Genomic DNA, 22,010 nt, shown 5'->3' on the forward strand with positions numbered 1-22,010 from the left:
CATGTGCTTCTCGTGCACGTTGGGATTGTTTACATCTGAGCGTGTGTCCTTTTGACGCAGAATACAGCGGTATTTTATAATTATTATTTACGGTATTCTGAAGTGCCGACGATTACAATATCATGCATATTCATTACGGCGATTTATCGCATTACCGAATATCGGCACAAGTCTAGTTTGAAATAGTTCTGGAAAAGTTAGTTCTGGCTGGTAAACACCTCCGAGTGACCATTGGTCCGTGGTGATTACGTAATCGGTACGCTCTGAGGCTCCAGCTTCTTTGATGTGGAATTCTTCTCCATTTAATTTCTTCTGTTTAGACCATCAAGGTCAGACGCAAGTAAAAACATGAACACGCTGAAGAGCTGCTTTATAGCAGAAATTAAAGTTGTACTTCTAACTAAAAGTGACACTGACACTATTTTTTTCATGTTTATTTTATGAAGTGTATGTAAATACACATGATGAGTGCTGAATTTCAGAGCTGCTCGAACCGCCCACTCTAAGTGGGACTCGAACTCGGGTCGGCTGGCCTGGGAGGTCTCTAGTGTCAGTCGCTAGAGCATCTCTTGAGATCAGGGGAGTGAGCTTACTGCCCTACATCCATTACACAAACATATCTAAATAAAAATGGTCAGATGCTTTCTTAACTGCTGCTTTCTCACCCCTGTCATTTTTGTTGTTTATTTTGTTATTTAGAGAAAGGTACAGCAATTTTTTTTTACATTTTTACATATTCATCTAAACACCACTCTCAACAGCTTTGGCAGTGTCGGGATGTTCGCTAACCGTATACAGCTGAAGAGATATTTCAAACCTCAAATGAAAAAGATCTACGCTGTCAGTATATGGGGGCCTTTACTGGAGCGCTGGTCCATTGAGAAGTTTATCCGCTGATTCGGCAGTCAAATCCTTCCCCTGTATCTCCAGTAACTGGATCCCACAGTCTTTCGGTAAGAGCCGCTGAACTTCGTGGCCCTGTTAACTGGATGTGTTTGGACCTCTGAGGCCTGGAGGCTTGGGGTGGCTGGCTTTGCATCCATGGGGAAAGCCCCTGTATCCTACTTCAAAGAGGCGTTTATTTGTTCTCCGCCAGCCACACATATTTCTTGTTCTCTGCGTTTAACAAACAGAATATTCAGAGCGGCCTTGCTGCACATTCTCCCTAACCAAATAAGCACAGACACCGTCAAGCAGCAGGCTTCTGCCATACATTACCAACATTCAGCATTCTGCACTGAAGCTAATTCATTATTTACAGATTATCTCTCTTGCTATGACTCACCATGGCACATTATGTCTAGCAGAGGCGCCAGGGTTTGACAGAGCGCCTTTCCAGACGGTCAGCAGTTATTGACCCGCGTCTCTGAGGTTTTGATCATGCATTTGCAGGATCTCGCATGAGCAAATACCTGATGGAATGGACTGGATTGGAGAATTTTGTCGTTTCACATGCATACCTGTACAAATGTGTGAATATTAACACCCTGTTAAGATCAGTTTCCTTGAATCATTCCATTTATCTTTGCTTTCAGGTATTTTGACTTGATTGAAATTTAAGGCTGATTTTTCAAAACTTTGTGAGTTATTCTGCTATACTAACTGAAATAGAACCTCATAAGGCACTTATTTTGCATGCTCTGCATAGAATATCAAAATGTGATTTTTATATTCATCAAAGCCTTCTAAAAAAAATGTATGGATTCCCTAAAAATATTAAGCAGCACAATGGCATTCAATGTTGATAATAATAAGAAATGTTTCTTGAGCAACAAATCAGCATATTAGAATGATTTCTGAAGGATCATGTGACTGAAGACTGGACTAATGATGCTGAAAATTCAGCTTTGCCATCACAGGAATAAATTACATTTTAAAACATTAAAATAGAAACCATGAGTCATTTTAAACTTTAATAATATTTCATAATATTACTGTTTTTACTGTATTGTTTATTAAATAAATGCAGCCTTTTATGTTTCTTCAAAAACATAAAAAAATAGATAAAAAAAATCTTGTAGGCTCCAAACTTTTGAAAAGTAGTGTAATAAGCAAAAAATACATAGTAAACACAAACGTCAGTTAAAATAATCAAATGTAACTTTATCCACTATGTGTTTATAATCAACATTTATCATGCTTTTTGGAGTTTTTTTCACTGATGTCACCACAGTGCATTATGGGATCGAAGTGATGTGACATTAAAGGGTTAGTTCACCCAAAAATGAAAATAATGTAATTTATTATTCACCCTTCTGTCGTTCTACACCCGTAAGGCCTTTGTTCATCTTCAGAACACAAATTAAGATTGACAGCAATGCCATTGAACTTCTCAAGATCCAGAAAGGTACTTAAAACATATTTAAAACAGTTCATGTGAGTTCAGTGGTTCAATCTTAACATTATAAAGTGGCGAGAGAACTTTTGCATGCCAAAAAAACAAAATAACGACTTTTCAATGATATCTAGTGATGGCCGATTTCAAAACACTGCTTCAAATCTTTTGTTTCGAATCAGTGGTTCAGATCGCTTGTCAAAATGCCAAACTGCTTAAATCACGTGACTTTGGCGCTCGAATCACTGATTCGGAAACACACAAAACACACAAAAAGTTTTCTTGTAATATTATGATTGAACCGCTGAATGCACATGAACTGTTTTAAATATGTTTTTAGTAGCTTTATGGATCTTGAAAGCTTCAGTGGCTTTGCTCTTAATAGAGGCCTCACCGAGCCACCAATATCTTTGTGTTCCGAAGATGAACGAAGGTCTTACGGCTGTGAAACGACATGAGTGTGAGTAATAAATGACATTATTTTCTTTAAAATTTGTCCACAACGTACGTTTTAGAACAGCTTTTGTGCCCCTGTGCTTCTAATGCTGCTTATGTAGGCATCTGACTAGGTTTTGGAATACAGCCTAAAGTATTCAATATTTATTTGTTTCTGCAGATTTCAGTGTTCTCAGATGAAGTCTGTCTTGTGGTCTAACAGGTAACAGAGCAGATTTTTCTGCATCGGCACAGAAACGGATCATGGAGGTGGTGAACACGGCCCGTGTCCGGCAGAGCATGCTGGAGACGGAATGCTCAGAGGGTCCAGACTCAGATGAGATGGTGCCAAATGACACCTGGATCTTTCCACTCGTGCAAATGAAGCCTCTGGGCATTTACTTGGATGAACAAATAACCAAACAACTACTCATAGAAGCTGGTGGTGACTCTATCGTCTACCTGACATCGGGTTACTTCAACCTGACACGCACCTACATGCAGATAGTACTGGGTGCAGCAGCAGACTACCGTATCCTCATGGCCTCCCCTGAGGTTAATGGCTTTTTTGGAGCTAAAGGAGTAGCTGGAGCAATTCCTGAGGCATACGTTCATCTCGCCCGACAGTTCTACAATAAGGTGTGCATTTCTTTACTATTTGCCAGAGGGCTGGGCAGTATGACCTATGTATACCTGTGTCGGTAGAGATGAACACGTCAGTGTAGACAGCTCTGTCTTTTATAAAAAGGTGCAATTTAGTTTTGTCAAGTCATGCCCTGTGTGGACAGGATGTAATCATGTATACTATAGGTTGTTTACGTTGCCAAGCAGGAACATCACAAATTGGTGCATTAATATATAATATATAATACTATCAGCTGCATATATATGTGTGTGTATATATTTGGCGCTCTAGTGGTTAATGAACAAAACTGCATGCTTCTAGCGGAAGAACATTGTAGCCGGAGCTACTTCTCACTGTTTATGTATATGACGCAGGTACTGGGTTACTCAATAGTCTGGATATAAACATGTATTATAAGTGTACCGTACTGATTCACGATAAGACAAACACATGATTTGGAAGATGGATTGATGATGTACTCGCTGCTTTTATAAATTTTGAACAAACAAAAGTAACAATGTAACTTTTAAGGTTTCAGTTTTTTATGTTTTAAAAAAAGCTGTATTTATTTGATCAAAAACAGTAATACTGTGATATTATTACTATTAAAAATAACTGTTTTCTGTTTTAAAGGGTTAGTTCACTCAAAAATGAAAATTGTCATTTATTACACACTCTCATGTCGTTCCACACCCGTAAGACCTTCGTTCATCTTCGGAACACAAATTAAAGATATTTTTGACAAAATCCAATGGCTCATTGAGGCCTTTATTAACAGCAAGATAATTAACACTTTCAATGCCCAGAAAGCTACTAAAGATGTATTTAAAACAGTTCATGTGACTACAGTGGTTCAACCTTAATGTTATGAAGCCATGAGAATACTTTTTGTTTTGCCAAAAAACAAAATAATGACTTTATTCAACAATATCTAGTGATGGGCAATTTCAAAACACTGCTTCATGAAGCTTTACGAATCTTTTGTTTCGAATCAGTGGTTCGGAGCGCGTATCAAACTGGCAAAGTCATGTGATTTCAGTAAACGAGGCTTTGTTGCATCATAAGTGTTTCGAAATTTCAATGGTTCACCACTGGGGGGCGAAACTTTGGCAGTTTGATATGCGCTCCGAACCACGCGCTCCGCTCATCACTAGATATTGTTGAATAAAGTCATTGTTTTTTTGGTGCACAAAAAGTATTCTCGTCGCTTCATAACATTAAGGTAGAACCACTGTAGTCACATGAACTGTTTTAAATACATCTTTAGTAGCTTTCTGGGCATCTGAAAGTGTTAATTAACTTGCTGGCTATAGAGGCCTCACTGAACCATCGGATTTCTTCAAAAATATCTTAATCTGTGTTTCAAAGATGAACGAAGGTCTTATGGGTTTGGGATGACATGAGGGTGAGTAATAAATGACAGAATTTTCATTTTTGGGTGAACTAACCCTTTAATGTCATTTTAAAGATGAAAAGCTGAATTTTCAGCATCATTACTCCAGTCACATGATCCTGATTAGAATCATTCTAATATGCTGATTTGGTGCTCAAGAAACATTTCTTATTAATATTATCAATGTTGAAAACAGTTTTTGTAAAAACAATATTTGTGTAAAACATTTTTTCATAATTCTTTGAATAGAAACCTTTCATCCTGTCCATTCCAGGTATGTCAGCTTGGTCAGCAGAGCCGTGTCCACTTGCATGAATACCATCGCCCCGATTGGACATTTCATGCTAAAGGTAGGTGTTTATTTTCTGCTCTGTTTTTTTTTTTTTTTTAGTGGATCAGCCCAGTTCCCAAAACTTGGGTGTAACAGGAAAGCTCATAATTTAATGCACAGAGCAGGTTTCCCAGCACCTCTGATTGAATAGCCTCAGAGTTCTTCCTGGACAGCTTCAGGACACAGAGGCTGCCAAACACATGTGATGTTTTCTCTGTAAAGCAGAGGTATGCTTTGGCCAAGTTTTTTGGCTGTTGAATGTTAAGCTATTTCAGCTTTACTGTTTCAGTATGTTATTAAAGACAAATTAAAGGCACAATCGTGCCAAAAGCAACTTGATCGCCACAATGTTATTTCTCAACCTGCTGTTGTGTTTGTAACTTGGAGTGGTTATTAGTTTGGTTTAAAAATGCATGATTTCATTCTAAATTTGTTTTGGTTGCTCATATGGCATTAACTGAGTCTCCTCATACACTTTAATAAAGGCCCCTGACCTGAAGGGGCGGAATAAAATAGTGATGTCTGGAGAAAAATAGATGCATGACAAATCTGAGCAGCGTCAGTGGAATTCAATTTCATGCTCCTGTTGAGAAGTCTGGCTTATTAGATAAAGCCTTGTCATGCCATCATTTCTTGTAAACAGTGGAGCTGAAGTGGGAACAGAAGGGTGCAGAGGTTCCCCCAGCTGAGCTACAAAGAGAATCAATGAACATTGCCATTCTGACGCACCTCAGGAAAGAGACAGTGAGGTGCACTCAGTTAAGTTTTTAATAACTATGTGTCATGTGGTAACTACACAGTTCTGCCAAAAAAGCCTGTTTTTCCATTGTCACTTTGGCAGTCTTTTAAAAGTGGTAGCAAGTAGGTTGTTTACTTCTGGTTGGGTCATGTGGCAAAAACAGCCATTGAGATGAATTCAAGTTCAACGTTCAAAGAACTTCTGTTAGAAACTTTGTATTTGAAAAAGTTGTCAATGCATAAAACACAATCAGGCATTAAAGTTATCGACACATACATTTCATAACATTCATCAAGTGAATGAACAAATTTAATGTTCAAAGGATATGTAAAAATCTAATTTAGTGTCCTTAAAGTGCTAGTGCATTGGGAATGCTAACGGATAATATTGGAAAAATGGGTTCTACTAATGTCAAAGGCTGGGATAATGTCCATAATTTAATGTTTTTGAAAACTAAGTCTCTTATGCTCACCAATTCTGCATTTGATCAATGTAAAAACAATGAAATATTGTTACAACTTAAAATAATAATCACGTAAGTATAGTATTTATTTGGATGTTTACATTTGATTCCGAATGAGTTTGATAGTGCTCCGTGGCAATTTACAAATATCACTAAAAATATCATGATATCATGGATCATGTCAGTTATTATTGCTCCATCTGCCATTTTTCGCTATTGTTCTTGCTTGCTTACCTAGTCTGATGATTCAGCTGTGCACAGATCCAGACGTTAATACTGCCTGCCCTTGTGTAATGCCTTGAACATGAGCTGGCATATGCAAATATTGGGGTCATACATATTAATGATCCTGACTGTTGCGTAACAGTCGGTGTTATGTTGAGATTCGCCTGTTCTTCGGAGGTCTTTTAAACAAATGAGATTTATATAAGAAGGAGGAAACAATGGAGTTTGAGACTCACTGTATGTCATTTCTATGTATTGAACTCTTGTTATTCAACTATGCCAAGATAAATTCAATTTTTTATTCTAGGGCACCTTTAAAATGTAGTTTATTCCTGTAAGTTGAATTTTCAGCATCATTACTCCAGTCTTCAGTGTCATGATCCCTCAGAAATCATCATATGATAATTGATTATCATCAATGTTGAAAACAGTAGTACTGCTTAATTCTTTTTGGGAAACTGGGATATTTTTTCAGAATTTTTTTTTATATATATAAATTGGAAGTTCAAAAGAACATCTATATATAATATATAATTAGAAATGTATATATTTTTGTAACAATGTAAAGCTCTTGATCATTTTTTATTCATTTAATGCATCATTGCTGAATAAAAGTATACATTTTTTCAAAAAAAATCGTACTGACCCCAAACCTTTGAACGCTAGTGTTTGATCAACAAAGTGTTTATAATTGAAATGGTTATTGTCACAATGTGATGAAGAAAAAACTTTTTTGCATTGTGTTTGCTTTTTGCAATTTAATCAAATTAAGCTCAAAGGCATGTATCGTTGTTACATGTGTCCATAAGGAAATCCTCAGGAATTAATTTTATAGTATTCCCGGCAGTTGTGCTACCTGACATTCAACTTCCATCAACAAGAACATTACCTCAGGCCAGGGTGGTTGGCATTGGCAGGTGTTTGAAGTGGCAAGTAGTGCCTGTTGCCTAATAATAGAATACATGTTTGATTTGTGTACATAGTTTGACAACTTTGTTTTTTTCCTTGTGCATAGTTGGCTGTGGAAATAAAAAGTTTTTTTTATAAAGCTCATGTGACAGGAAACAAATACTGGAAAAATGTTTAATTCACTGTAAGCTGCTTTGAAGCATCTGCCAAATGCATGATTGTGAAAGTGAGGGCACTTGCAATATTTTTAGAGTAGAGTCAAGCATTATATAAAGCACTTATCATCACTGGTCTGGTAAATTAAATTCTGGTCATTATTTCACTCTTCGCAGGTCTGTGGTACTATGTGGGAGGAAGAGACCGCCCCTGCCTCACTCTTATTGGCTCCCCAAATTTTGGCTATCGCTCTGTGCACAGGGATCTGGAGGCTCAGATTGCCATAGTAACAGAGAATGAGGAACTCCAGATGCAACTTCAACAGGTTGGACTTCCTCTACAGCACTGTTTCTTGGAGTACTAGGTCATACAACCCATAAATCTTGTGTCGGATGTGTTTTAATAGCTGTTGGTACGAACTTTGATTTCTTTGGCTCGTCATTTTTTTGTAAGGGTTTACTGGAAACATCATAAAACATCATACACATAAAACATCATACCAAGAGGTTTGTTTATTGCAGTTCAAACTGGTTATCATTAAATGTAGACCCATTTATGTTGTCACCTATGAGTCTTTGATGAGCACCATATGATGAAATAATTCAGTATTGGCTGATTTAAATACTGTGATTGTCCGTAACAATACAGCTTTTTTTGTACCAGAGAGCAATGCAGTCATATTATCTTTCATATCTCAAACTTAATTACATATAAAGAATATACCGTAACCATTAATCTATACTGGGAACAGAGGTGATGATAGCAACTGCCTAATTGGGGGTGCCATCCGTTTTTATAGCTGGTAAAGTAAGTCTTCACTTATCAGGTTGTAAAAGATCAGTAAAAATCAGTTCCATAGTTATCTTTACGAGAAAAATGACACTGAGATGACATAACACCTGAGATAGTGAGATTTAAAAAAAGAGAGATGGTTTATGTAAAATCTTGTTTTCTGTCTTGTCCAGGAGCAGGAAGTGTTGTACCAGAGCTCGACACAAGTGTCAAACTCCACTTTCAATCAGCCGGACCGCCATGTAAAGTTGTGGGTGAAACTGGTTACTCCACTCATCAAGAACTTCTTCTGAGTTCGACAGCTGATAGATATCTCACTGTCTGTGACAGGTTGGTTGCTGACATAGCTTTTCAACCTTTGCTGTAAAACATCAGGCATATTATAGTCCTACTTGTAGTTTCAGACATGAGTAATTCCTTCTGGAAAATCCATCTTAAGATGGTAGCTGCGGTTTGGTACATGGAAGCCGGTTATTAGCCAAGCCAGACTGGTTATTATCTGGTCCAATCCGGTTATTAGTTGAACCAGGCTGGTTATTAGCTGGTCTATCAGCAACCATGTTCCAAAAACCATCTTGACCACCTTAAAGTCAGAATGAACCCTATTTATCATCTTAATACATGTTTCTGGTCTTATTGTGAATGATTTATTGTTGGCTGACTGTTATTCCAAAGAAAACATTTTCGTAATGTTTAATCAAAATATCATAACTGGACCGTGAAGTGTTCAGAACTCTAATCATTTAGTCTGCTTAAGCCCCGTCCCGTTCATCTGCCTCCATTTTTAAGTGCAACGCTCAAATCTCAACATATAATCAACATAGAACCAAGTCTATACTTTTTATTTGTCAAAAATCTGTTACTCTCAGATGCACATCACAATATGGAAGAAAAGGTCTGTAGCCATTTCCATTTCGTTGCATATGTAACTAATGGATTTGCTTGAACCAAACAACTAATCACATTTATTTTTATAGCATCTTTGTTAGTTAGTTAAAAAAAACAACAACACATGTTTATTGTTCATGTTAGCTTTCTGCATTAATGCTAACAGATGCAACTTTTGATTTTAAACTAAATGTTAAAATTAACATGTAATGAGATTAATTAATGTTGTATAAGTATTGTTTATTGTTCGGTCGCATTAACTAAACTAATGGAGTTACAATTAAAACCTTATTGTAGGGGTTTACAGTTTTAGAAAACTCAAATTTGGTTTGGCACCATTCTGATAAGTAACACCCATTTTTCACAATCCAGTCAATTCCCAATGGCTTAAAACAAGTCCCATCCTATTATTTATTTTTATTGATTATCCTGTTTTATATGCAAATATGTCATATTTCTGAAGTAAAATGGATTGCAAATGGTAATTCATGTTGACTTCAAGGGATAGTTCACCCAAAAATGAAAATTACCCTATGATTCACTCACCCTCAAGCCATCCAAGGTGTATATGACTATCTTCTTTCAGACAAACACAAACGAAGATCTATTTAAAAATATCCTGGTTCTTCTAAGCTATATAATGGTAGTGAATGGGGGGGGGCACATTTTGAAGCCAAAAAAAGTGCTTCCATCCATCGTAAAAAATACTCCACGCAACTCCGTGGTGTTAATAAAGGCCTTTTGAATTGAAGCGGAGTTTTTGTAAGAAAAATAACTTTAACTAAAACAAAACTTTATAATCTAAAATAACTAGCTTCTAGCAGATTGTACGCATACTGTGCAAGTCAACTTTCGCCACAAGACTTGCGGTTCAGACAAATAGGGCTGTACAACAAACTCAAGCTCCTCATCTCATATCGAAATCCTCTGACATTTCTCTTTAAAATTTCTCATTTTAGACTTATAATTCGTGATTGGTGTTTTGTTTTGCTGTACTCTGAGCTTCCGTGTTTGTCATGCGTTGGGTCAGGGGTTATTCTTCCACCACAAATCGAGGTGTACGGCTCTCTGCCAGAAGCTAGTTATTATAGTTAAAGGGCTAGTTCACCCAAAAATTAAAATTCTGTCATTTATTACTCGCCCTCATGCCGTTTCACACCCGTAAGACCTTTGTTAATCTTCAGAACACAAATTAAGATATTTTAGTTGAAATCCGATAGTTCCGTGAGGCCTTCATAGGGAGCAATGACATTTCCTTTCTCGAGATCCATAAAGGTACTAAAAACATATTTAAATCAGTTCATGTGAGTACAGTGGTTCAATATTAATATTATAAAGCGACGAGAATATTTTATGAGAATATTTTTGGAGCACCAAAAAAACAAAATAACGACTTATTTAGTGATGACCGATTTCAAAACACTGCTTCATAAAGCATCGCCTTAATGAATCAGTGTATCGAATCATGATTCAGATCGTGTGTCAAACTGCCAACGGCTGAAATCACATGACTTTGGCGCTCCGAACAGCAGATTCGATACACTGATTCATTATGCTCCAATGCTTCCTGAAGCAGTGTTTTGAAATCGGCCATCACTAAATAAGTGGTTATTTCATTTTTTTGCCGCTCCAAAATATTCTCATCGGTTTATAATATTAATATTGAACCACTGAATGAACATGAACTGATTTAAATATGTTTTTAGTACCTTTATGGATCTTGAGAGAGGAAGTGTCATTGCTCCCTATGGAGGCCTCACGGAGCCATCGGATTTCAACTAAAATATTCTGTGTTCTGAAGATTAATGAAGGTCTTACGGGTGTGGAACGACATGAGGGTGAGTAATAAATGACAGAATTTTCATTTTTGGGTGAACTAAATCTTTAATAAAGTTTTAAATATAGTTTTTTTTTGTTTTTGTTTTTTTACAAAAACCCATCATTTCAATCCAGAAGGCCTTTATTAACCCCCTGGAGCCATGTGGATTACTTTTACGATAGATTTTGTATGCGTTTCATTATTTTGAAGCATAAATGAGTCGTTCGCATGAAATGCTATGAAGGTAGCAGCCTAAAGCAAACACAAACAGCATTCAGCATTTTATTCCGCTTTCAAACGAATGACTTGGCTCTCTTGCGCTCAGTATAGTCAGACTTTCCCCGAAGATGGATATACAAAACCTCGGCCTGCCAGACAGTGGGTTCTTAAGAATTTACATTGTCACTCCAGTGGTTCCTTCAACCCAAATCCTCGTCACACAGCCCAGCGTAGAGCTAGCGTGTCCAGACCACAGCATGAATCTGGCCATTCCAGTGCTGTCAGGCACAGGCTGCTCAGCAGACTTCAGCTGCACTGGCAGTGACCTCCATGAGCCCTCCGTCGCTAACATCTGGAGTCTGTTACGGCTGTTTTTCCTGCGTGCTGTACGATTCCTTCTCTTTCCTCCATTTGATTGCTAACATGCTCTATCTCACTTGCTAAATGTCAGGATTTAAGATAATGTTCCCTTTGAGCCTTTGGTATTAACAAAATGAGGCCGTCTGCAAGTAAATATGAAAACTCAAACAAACCTGAAAGACCTCTAGCGTGTATCTTTAGCAGCCCACACAGAATAAGCACAAAGCACAGTAGAATTGCATTTTTAATTAAATATTTATGCTAATTTGCTATTATTATGAGTGTTAAATGGCCGAAAAATATTATTTGAACACTTAAGTCACTTAAAAATGTTTTTAAAAAAATTGATATTTTGTTGTCTAATCCAACAAGCAAACACAAAGTAGTACTGGAGCTTTTCTCAGAACTAGCTTTTTATTATTTTAAGTAATATTTGAAGGGACTTGATCCAACTGGTCTTATACACCAAAGACATTAACTATAACGATGACAATAAAGTTTTAATAATCATCCTTATTCTATGAGAATATTGAAGTTTACACCACAGCTATAACGATAACCACACAGAGAATCTAAATTGGCAGAATCTTTTTCAGAATGATTTTTCCAGCTGCTGAACAATAAAAATATTGACAGCCTATCAGAATCCAGCTGACTTTAAAGTGCTTGGGGGTGTTCTTGGCAATGTTGAAATCCATTCTACAGAATTATGGAGATTTTATTTCAAAATCAGTTCAGAAAAGTGGAGGTGTCACTTTCCAGGAAGAATTCCTGTGCTATCTTGTTTTGAATTTTTGTCATCATGGTTAGTAACTTAGTCACACTTCTGGAAAAAGGGCCTTTAGAAATTTACAGTCACTGCAAATACAATGAGCTTCTCAATATATAATCTCAAAATATAAAGTTATTATACTTTACATTAGACTTAATGTAATATTAATAAAACCGCAAATTATGGTTTGCAGTCTAATAAGTAGGTTTGACTGTAGTTGATCCTTTAGTTTCTACTGTAGTGCTCACTCTGCCCTCTAGTGATTATTCAAGTACATTACAGTTAATCCAGAGAAAGGGTATTTTTTTAATAGTGGTGTTTTTCAAGGTAAGCATCACTATTACTTCTTATACAGAATACTAAAAAATGATGTGTAACCTGTGCTACTGACATGTACGGAAGAGGATTAGGGCCAAGCAATAATAAAAAACAAAAAAACATATCGAGATCAAAGTTGTTACATTTCAAGAAAAAAGTCAAAATAAAATGTTGAGAATAAACTCGTTAAATTACGAGAAAAAAGTCATAAATTATGAGAACAGGTTCGTAATTTAACGAATGATACAGGTTATAGAATTAATCATAGAATGTAAAAATCTAACTTTTACATTATGTAGGTGTTTTCATGTACACTACAGTTCAAAAGTTTAGGTTCAGTAAGATTTCAAAAAAAGAAAAAAAAAGAAAGAAATCAATACCTCAATTCTTTTTCATACATGGAAGAATCCTAAAAAGTCATCATGATAAAATATCAAGTAATGGCTGCTAAAATTCAGTGGTTATCACTGGAATAAATCACGTTTTAAAATATATTAAAATCAAAATTTAGTAATAATATTGCAGTTTTTTACTCAAGATCACCTGTTTTTTGTTTTTTCCAGATGGAGTTGGGAATACATATGTGTGATTTGTACACAAGGCGTTTGCAAATATCGATGGTTTCTTGGATACAGATGGTTTTGAAGATGACTGGCATTGTGGGCCTCAGCAAGCGTCCCAGCCAGTGATGACCACTCAAATAATCTGCTGTGTGTTATGATTTTTAATAACATTCATTCTGCTCTAGCAACCACATTATTAGGAGAAAATGCATGTAAAACCAGAACAAATGATTTACTCCCAGTGTGATGGATATGTACTGTACATATGGCAGATATGAACATTTGGCCATCAGTTTGATGTGTTTCTAACATTTATATGTACATATTTTAGTTAATTTAATTTTTTTTTGTATTTTGTCACTTTTAATAAGATGCTGTTTAACAAAAACCCTTTCCATTTCTACTTCCTTTCCATTGTTTATTTTTACTACGTTATTTTGGCTGAAAATAGCAGTAGTTCAGTAATATTGATTTCATTAATAAGGTCAATAAGTTGATCTTGGGAATGCAAAGAGATGCAGTTTGATTCATACACATTTCAGCAACCCTTAGTTACCTCAGATGAAAATATCCATATTTCTCAAACTGTTCAACATCTACTACCTGAAACCAGTGCAAACCATCAAGGCTGAGTGCCTTAAAAATAAAAATTAATTTATCATTAATAAATCATTTACCCACGTACTCATGACTTTCCCAATCTGTGTGAACACAAAAGGACAACATTCACTATTGATGTATTAAGAGAGATTTTAGTATTCCACTCAAGAAAGTCATTTAGGTTTAAAATGACATGAGGTACAAGTATCTTAAGTTCATTTTTAAGTGAACTACCTGTTTAACTCTCCAGTGCTCACTAGTTATACATGATTACTGCTACTGAGAATATTACTACAGAAGATGTTTTAGGAGAGCGTCAAATCCTGACCAGGCTTTAATATTTACACAAACCTTTACACGATAAGCATGGGATGGATTGGAGTACCTTTGCATTCATTTGTAGCATGTTCAGGGTTACTTGTTTAAAGGGAATATTGCAGTATTGTTTCAGAGTTGGTTTGCGAAGTTGCATTAATCTTGATTCCAATGTGCATGAAGCAAGAGCGTTTGCTTGTTAGGTTCATTAACTTATTTAAATCCAGTAAAAAGAAAAATCATCTGGTCTCAATGTCACAATCGCTAGTTTGAGAGCGACTAGAAACATGTTTTTGAACGGTCCCATCTCTTACAGACATGCTACCCGAGTAAGATGAGGCCTTAAAGCCACGTTATGCAACGCACAAGAACTTACGAAATGGACAAAAACATTCTGTACTATATGAAGGCACAGTGTTTTTGGTCACTGTATAAATTGTTTTTAAGAATAAAAGGCTTAAACAGTCATGGTTGAGAGTTATTTGATGTGAAATACAGATGCGTGACCTTATTTTTCCTGGTTGTTCAAATAACGTCATTTGTTTTTAGTAAATGTCCATACCGACAACTTTAGAATTGTTACAGCGTCGATAGTATATGTAAATGAACAATGCTTACTTGTTCTCCAGGTTACCTGGACAAAGAAATTCAAGTTTTTTTTGACAGCTCCTGGCTGTAGCTTATGACTAAAAGTTTGCTAAGAAGTATTTCCTACTAAAGCAAGGTGGTATTTCACTCTGGCAAGTGTATCCAAAGCAGACTGGTGCGAGTGGCCTTGGAGGCAGCATGCCCCGTGCACTATGGGTGTTGGAAGTTTTCCTGTTCGGCAAAAGGGAAGACAACAGCTTTTTTTCCTGTTTTCTCTAGTCAGGTAGCACTGAAAAAAAAGCTTTCTAGTGCATAGGCAGCAAAGTTTTATTGAAAGCCCATTTTGCCAGCAGTGAATTCCCCCTTAAAGAAACCACACAAATTAAAAGGCATCGAGAAATAAAAATTATTTGTCCAAATAAAAAACTTGTTTGTAAATCTCAAACTTTTTTATTGTAAGCACAAGATTACATAGCAATGGTGAAATAAGCTTGAAAGGTTTAAACCTTTTCTTCACCGTTTACTTTTGCACAAAGTATATTTTGACAAAAAATAAAACAACCTATGTTTAAATATTTACAGCATTGATAAATTAGCATTTAAGAGTTTTTCTCTCAATTATCAGTGCATATAAAGCAAAAAAGAGTTGTGTTTTATGGGGGAGTCTTTCATGTGTTAATTTAACCAATACAATTAAGGTGGTAAAATACAAAACATAGTAAAAAATAAACTCTTAAGTCAGTAGTTTAATTTTGACATTGTTCCATAAACAAACCAAACTTACTGAAATGTTTCTGGATTTCAGTCTTTCAAGGCCACCTATGAGACAAGTGAATAATGTACTGATATTTTAAATAAAACTGTTTAGGTTAAATAAACAGCATTGAAATAAAAATATATTTTCATTTCATGAATCAGAAGCACTCAACTTCAGGTGTTAGGACTGTATAACATGGAGTAGGACTGAAAGACAAACTTTGGCAAAATGTGAAAAATGTCTAGCCAACAAAAACTACAACAAAAATATAAATATGACAGCAGATCAGAAATTATTAGAAAAACAGCCAGATAGTCTCCAACAAAAGGCCAAAACCCTCCCAGATATTTACAGTACATAGCAATGTAAAAATAGGTGCACAATTAGCATTTTATATGTATCAAAGCACAAAGAGGAACGGTCATGTCTTCAGCAAGCTTAGAAAAGGACAATAAGATGCCACATTCAGTCAGACCTGCTGATTCGAGATGATGATGTACGTGAGGACACGATAATGTTCGTTCGTGAGAATTAAACGTATAAATGTCAGACAACTTCCCAGAAAACCAACTGCACTGACAACCTTCAAAACTCAAGGTCATTCCTGAGATAAAAATCGCTCAAATCCAGCGTTATGGCTTCAGTTTATAATTCACCCCTATTCCAGATCCATGTCTAAACATCCTTTTTACGGCCTTGAAGCAGAGATCCATGCGGCCTTGAGTAGTTCTACTGTCTCTTCAAAGATGATGCTTTCTTCTTCCTGGCAGCAAGCATCTCATAGAAAGGGTCCCTGCTTATGGCAGCCCTGGAGAGAACGACAAAGGGAACATAAATAGCCTGCTCACTACTGAGCTATCTAGGAAATTTCCACCATTACAAACCATTATAATAATTAGCATAATAACTATATTTTTGCTATCACATGCACATCATGAGAATTACTCCCAACATTCCTTTATATCAGTGTTATATCAGGCCCTGTGAATTTTACTTGCAGCTGGGTTTAGGTCCAATCTGTGTCGAAATGATAACCCTGTGCATATTACAAATTCTGTCAGGGCAAGATGAGAGGAGGACTTACTTGATGCTTTTGATCCACTCGTCTTTCTCCTCTGTCGTTGGCGCTGAGATGCGGTAGAATGTGTGGTTTCCTTCCACAACCCGTCCATCTGCTTCAGTCTTACATGCTTTGATGACCTGATCCTTGTTGTCTGGGATGAAGAGCTCAAAGCAATTCTGTGTAAAGAGAGCTACTTTAGAAGAGGCTTTTCTCCAGAGGAACTTGTGGAACATTTATCACACGGATATTTTCCTGGAGCAAACCGAGGTTACAAGAACAATAGCGCCAATGTGTGAGAGAGATTTTTAGCGTAACCTTTGTGCTAATGACTACCACCCACATTATCAAAATCATCTAGATAGAGATCCAGGGGGCCCACAAGGGGATGATCGGATGAAAAGAAAGAACAGTGAATTAACGAATGAAGGAATGAATAGTATTTTATTATTTATAAAAATATAATTATTACTTATATAAATAATAATAATAATTATTATTATTTTTATTATTATTGTCATCCTAAAAGGGAATTTAAAAGGAATATAAGAAAAAAACAAAATACAAAAAAATAAAAGCACAACATGCAAATCAAATTTATGCTAATATATATATATATAAATGTATAATAATAAAAATAATACCAACAACAATTTAAAAGAATGGATTAAACAAACTAAATATTTTTTTCAATATTTTAAAAAATAACAAATAAAAGTAAATAAATAAAAATATACAAAAATAAATAAAATAAAATAAATAATAGAAATAACAAGGAAACTTAAAAGGGGAAAATAAAAATATAAAAAAATAAAAGCACAGCATGCTAATCAAACCACTTTTATAACACGTTATAAAGATAAATAAATAAATACAATTAATGATAATGATGATAATAATAATAATAAACTTAAAAGTAAGGATAAAAATCATACAAAGTAAAAAATTAAATCTAACACTAGTCAGCCTCACTAATCAACTACTCAACTCACCATGACTCACCATGAAAAAAAAAAGAAGAAAAAAAAGAACAAAACATGATGGAATATAGATGGGAAAGCGAGTGAAAGCTTACTGGCTTTTTGGAGTCATCCACTTCCCTAATACTGAGATTTTCCAGAGGAATGATCCCTCTCGGCTCTTTATCCTGGAAACAGATGCAGAGGAGGAAACACATGTGACCACAGGAAAACACAACGGATGAGTTATATTAGCACTGGATCATTCAATCATCTAACTTCACTAAAGCAGGTTTACGTACAGTGGTGTATTCAAAATAATACAGACAGTTGTCCGTCAAGATGAACCATCTCCTCTTCCAGGTCTTCACCCGTCCACCTGTGGATCAGACAGTATATTAAGAATGCCGTCGCTGAGGTCTGTATGAGTAAAGAATAATTGTAATGAGCGGCAGAGACACGAGGCAAGGTGAGGACTGAGGCACAGCAGACAGACACGTGTATGGGAACTCACATTAGCAGATGGACAGCTGAAATAGCTTGAAGCCTCATCAAAAATACCAGTTAGCCCAAAACCACTGAATCAGGCACAAGCTTAAGGTGTTAGTGACCACATTAGTAAGAGAATGTGTTATCGAATGAGCCTTATATAAAATAATCTCACAATGTAAGAATGAATGCTAGGCTTTCTTCTCTGAGGCACATGGTTGGTCTATGAGATCTAACTTCACTAACGACCAGAGATCTACAATAGAAGTCATTAAAAAGATAGTACACTCATAGATGCTGTCAGTAACTAAATGACAATATTTTTAAAATTTGAGTAAACCATTTCTTTAGAATAGTTTGTATTCAATTCTTAAACTGATGATAATCAGAAGAATAATAAAAGGAATAATTATTATCAATTATAATAATAAAACTTAAAAGCATAAAACCAAAAATATGAAAATAAAAAAATATATATAAAAATATAAAAAGTAGTGTTAATCAAACCACTAATAAAAATAATAATTATTATTATTATAAACTTAAAAGTGAGGATAAGAAAAAAAATATAAAAATAAAATATAAAAAAGTACAGTGTAATAATTATAATAATAATAAAAATTAAGCATAAAAAATATGAAAATAAAATATAAAAATATAAAAAGTTACGGAAGACGATTAGGGCCAAGCAATAATAATAAAACCATCGAGATTAAAGTTGTTACATTTCGAGAAAAAAGTCGATAAAATGTTGAGAATAAAGTCGTTAAATTTCGAGAAAAAAAATGTTAAATTTCGAGAAAAAACTCGATAAAATGTTGAGAATAAAGTCGTTACATTTTGAGAAAAAAGACGATAAATTACGAGAACAAATTCGTTAAATTATGAGAAAGTCGAGATAAAATGTTGAGAATAAAGTCATTAAATTATGAGAAAAAAGTTGTTAAATTACGAATTTGTTCTCACAATTTAACGACTTTTTTCTCATAATTTAATGACTTTATTCTCAACATTTTATCTCGACTTTTTTCTTGAAATTTAACAAAAATTTTTCCATAATTTAACGAATTTGTTCTCGTAATTTAATGACTTTATTCTCAACATTTTATCTCGACTTTTTTCTCTCAAAATTTAATGATTTTTTTCTTGTAATTTAACGACTTTATTCTCAACATTTCATTTCGACTTTTTTCTCGAAATTTAACAACTTTAATCTCGAGATGGTTTTATTTTTTATTATTGCTTGGCCCTAATCCTCTTCCGTAAAAAGTAGTGTTAATCAAACCACTAAAAAAATTATTATTATAATAAACTTAAAAGTGAGGATAACAAAAAAATAAAATAAATAAATATATATATAAAAAGTAGTGTTAATCAAACCTAAAAAATAAAATATAATAACAAAAAAACTTAAAAGAATAAAACAAAACTAAAATCTCACTAATCAACTACACAACCACCATGACTTTCTATTTTTATTCTCACTTCAAATCATATTGCATGCAATTATACACTGCATGAATATCATAGTATTATATCAGCTCTACTTAGTCTAAATCATCTCCTGTAATTCCTGTGCTATCCCTGTTGTTATTTCTTGCATGTGTATGCAGCATGTAGCATTCACACAACAGCATGTAAAGGCTGCAGAGCAGGCAGTACTTCAACTGACCACATGGGAGCAGTAGAGACCAATAGACATTTAATGTTTAATAGACAAGTTGATCTCCAAGAAGATGGAGAAAGCTGGCTGAGAGTCTCACAAACATCGCAAGCCCATCGTGAGCACGGCACAACAGCGCAGCGAAACCACACCAGTTTAAACTCAAATGAGGCAAATTTCATTTTGATGGAATGAAATATCTGTTAAATAAATAAATAATAATAATTAAAAAAAAAGACAAACAAAAAAAGAGTAAATGAAAGCGCAAAGCACCTGGAAGCATTAATGGGCTTAATGGGCTAGCTAAGAAAACCAGTACATACCTCCTGAAGAAAGACAACATCAAACCATAAACAAATGTGGAAGAAAGAAAACAATGAAATTAACCATGAAAATCTGAAAAATATTGTAACAAAAGGCTGTAATAAAACACTTGTGTGTGTCAGCCTGGTGTAAAATCCAGGCTGAGCTGAAATATGAGCAGCATGCGAATAAATAAGGAGGTTGTATCAGCTATTTCAGATTAGCTTTGGAATATAAAGCATTTGGCCCCATGCTTCTTGGCTATTACATTACACAATGTAAGACTATCAATTCACAGCTCTGATTAAATAAAATACATCTACTTTTGAAGTACATGAGACACTGGGGTATGAGCAAAAAATTTAGGGCCTGTTAACTTTCAGATCTATTTCTTTATCTTCCGAACAGACAAACACTTACCCAGTTTTAGCAGCCAGCCCTCACGGTCTGGGTTAAAGAACGTGTGTGTGAGGTCGTTGCCGTCGTCTTCGGGTATCTTGAAGGGCTCATTCTTAATGCTCTCGTACAGGTTCTGCAGGAATGTTTTAAGTTTTTGTACTTCAAAAAGCACAACTTCAGCACTACTACCATAAATTTGAATAAAAAAAATATATTGAAAAAATAAATGGCTGAAATCTGTCAATAAATCACTCAAACAAGCAGATTTTATATATATATATATATATATATATATATATATAAATAAATATATATAAATATAAATAAATAAATATATAAATATAAATAAATATATATAAATAATATATATATTCAGATGCAAAAACCTCCAAGTCTGTCTGACACGTTTTCTTTTAAAAATAGCATTTTTTTATTTTATTTTTGTTTAATTTCACTTTAATGGCAATGAAAAGGTTATTAGTCAGTTATTAAAATGCCTTATTTTCAAAAATGTCACTTTAGTAAATTCATTGGCATTTAACAAATTTGACTGCAAAACCAGCCAAGTCCATATGTGCTTTTTTTTTTTCAAAAACCCCACCTCCACCAAAAAGTCCACCTCTTTAGACAACAAAACATCGTAAAACATCCATTTTTGTCAGTTTTACAGCAGCAAAAAGAACACTTGTGTTTACTTGTGTCTACTCGTGAAATCCTGTCATAGACACTGTAACGATGGGCTATACATGCAGCTCAGCAATTGAAAGCCAGCTCATACACACTGTCATTCATCTTGAAATCATATGATTCGATTCGCATCTTTCGACTTCTTCTTCTGTGGACTTGGAGGCTTTGGCTGACAAAGGAAGTGCCGTTTAGCGGTTTCTGCCAACAAAGCGGAATTTGCTAGGATTGAGCGGATTTGAAGCGAAAGTATTTTGATGAACGTATACTATGTGCAGAGAGCACTATCAATATCATTATTTCATTTTTGATGTAGGTGCCATCATTTAGCGGATTTTGCATCTGAACTCTTCATATATATTCAAATACAATCCTGTGTGGAACACGGACCCTGAGCAGGTCTTCTGGCAGATCTCCTCCATCATTGATGCCTCTGTTCATGCCTATGAATCGCTCTGCAGATGGCTTGTCTTTCACATTAGGGTTGTGCAGACTTGTGTTCAACATGATGATTGCGAATGAAAGCACGTAACATGTATCTGCAAGAAAATTGAGAAACATCACCATTAAAAATTTAAAAATTAGTTTTTTCTATCACCATCACCCACGACAAAATTCTCAGTTGTTGATTTGTGACAAACACCAGACTTGTTTGAGTTATATTCTGAATCATAATCTGAGTTTACATGGAGGAACTGGCCCAAATGTACTGCATTAACGGACATCCACAAAGGAGCTATGCTAATTTTCTTGTACGGACATCATGTAGAGAAACAATTAACGTCCAAATAGTGCTTAACCAAATGTTGCTTGCATTTCTAATCCTCTCACAGGCCATAAAAAGTTTATGA

General features: G+C 35.1%; 2 protein-coding genes across 5 annotated transcripts in view; one reads left to right on the plus strand and one right to left on the minus strand.

The window, feature by feature from the left end:
* Window positions 1–14,682, plus strand: part of LOC137007446 (CDP-diacylglycerol--glycerol-3-phosphate 3-phosphatidyltransferase, mitochondrial) — a 31,794-nt gene extending 17,112 nt beyond the window's left edge. The window contains exons 7-11 of the mRNA XM_067368904.1: window positions 2,994–3,409; window positions 5,063–5,138; window positions 7,788–7,936; window positions 8,577–8,733; window positions 13,343–14,682. Coding sequence (XP_067225005.1) covers window positions 2,994–3,409; window positions 5,063–5,138; window positions 7,788–7,936; window positions 8,577–8,696 — 761 coding nt within the window. The 3' untranslated portion in view covers window positions 8,697–8,733; window positions 13,343–14,682. The remainder of the gene's footprint in view (window positions 1–2,993; window positions 3,410–5,062; window positions 5,139–7,787; window positions 7,937–8,576; window positions 8,734–13,342) is intronic.
* Window positions 14,683–15,288: 606 nt separating this feature from the next.
* Window positions 15,289–22,010, minus strand: part of cyth1b (cytohesin 1b) — an 82,223-nt gene continuing 75,501 nt past the window's right edge. For 3 of the 4 annotated variants that reach the window (XM_067368907.1, XM_067368906.1, XM_067368908.1), the window contains exons 8-13: window positions 21,550–21,698; window positions 20,496–20,608; window positions 17,924–18,002; window positions 17,738–17,809; window positions 16,687–16,841; window positions 15,290–16,410 (exon numbers count right to left, since the gene is read on the minus strand). In XM_067368907.1, the coding sequence (XP_067225008.1) occupies window positions 16,332–16,410; window positions 16,687–16,841; window positions 17,738–17,809; window positions 17,924–18,002; window positions 20,496–20,608; window positions 21,550–21,698 (647 nt within the window). In that variant the 3' untranslated portion in view covers window positions 15,290–16,331. Of the gene's footprint in view, window positions 16,411–16,686; window positions 16,842–17,737; window positions 17,810–17,923; window positions 18,003–20,495; window positions 20,609–21,549; window positions 21,699–22,010 lie in introns of all 4 variants that reach the window. The other variant, XM_067368905.1, reaches the window with a different exon arrangement.

Source organism: Chanodichthys erythropterus, chromosome 19 (assembly GCF_024489055.1).
Source record: "Chanodichthys erythropterus isolate Z2021 chromosome 19, ASM2448905v1, whole genome shotgun sequence".
Taxonomy (NCBI): Eukaryota; Metazoa; Chordata; class Actinopteri; order Cypriniformes; family Xenocyprididae; genus Chanodichthys; species Chanodichthys erythropterus.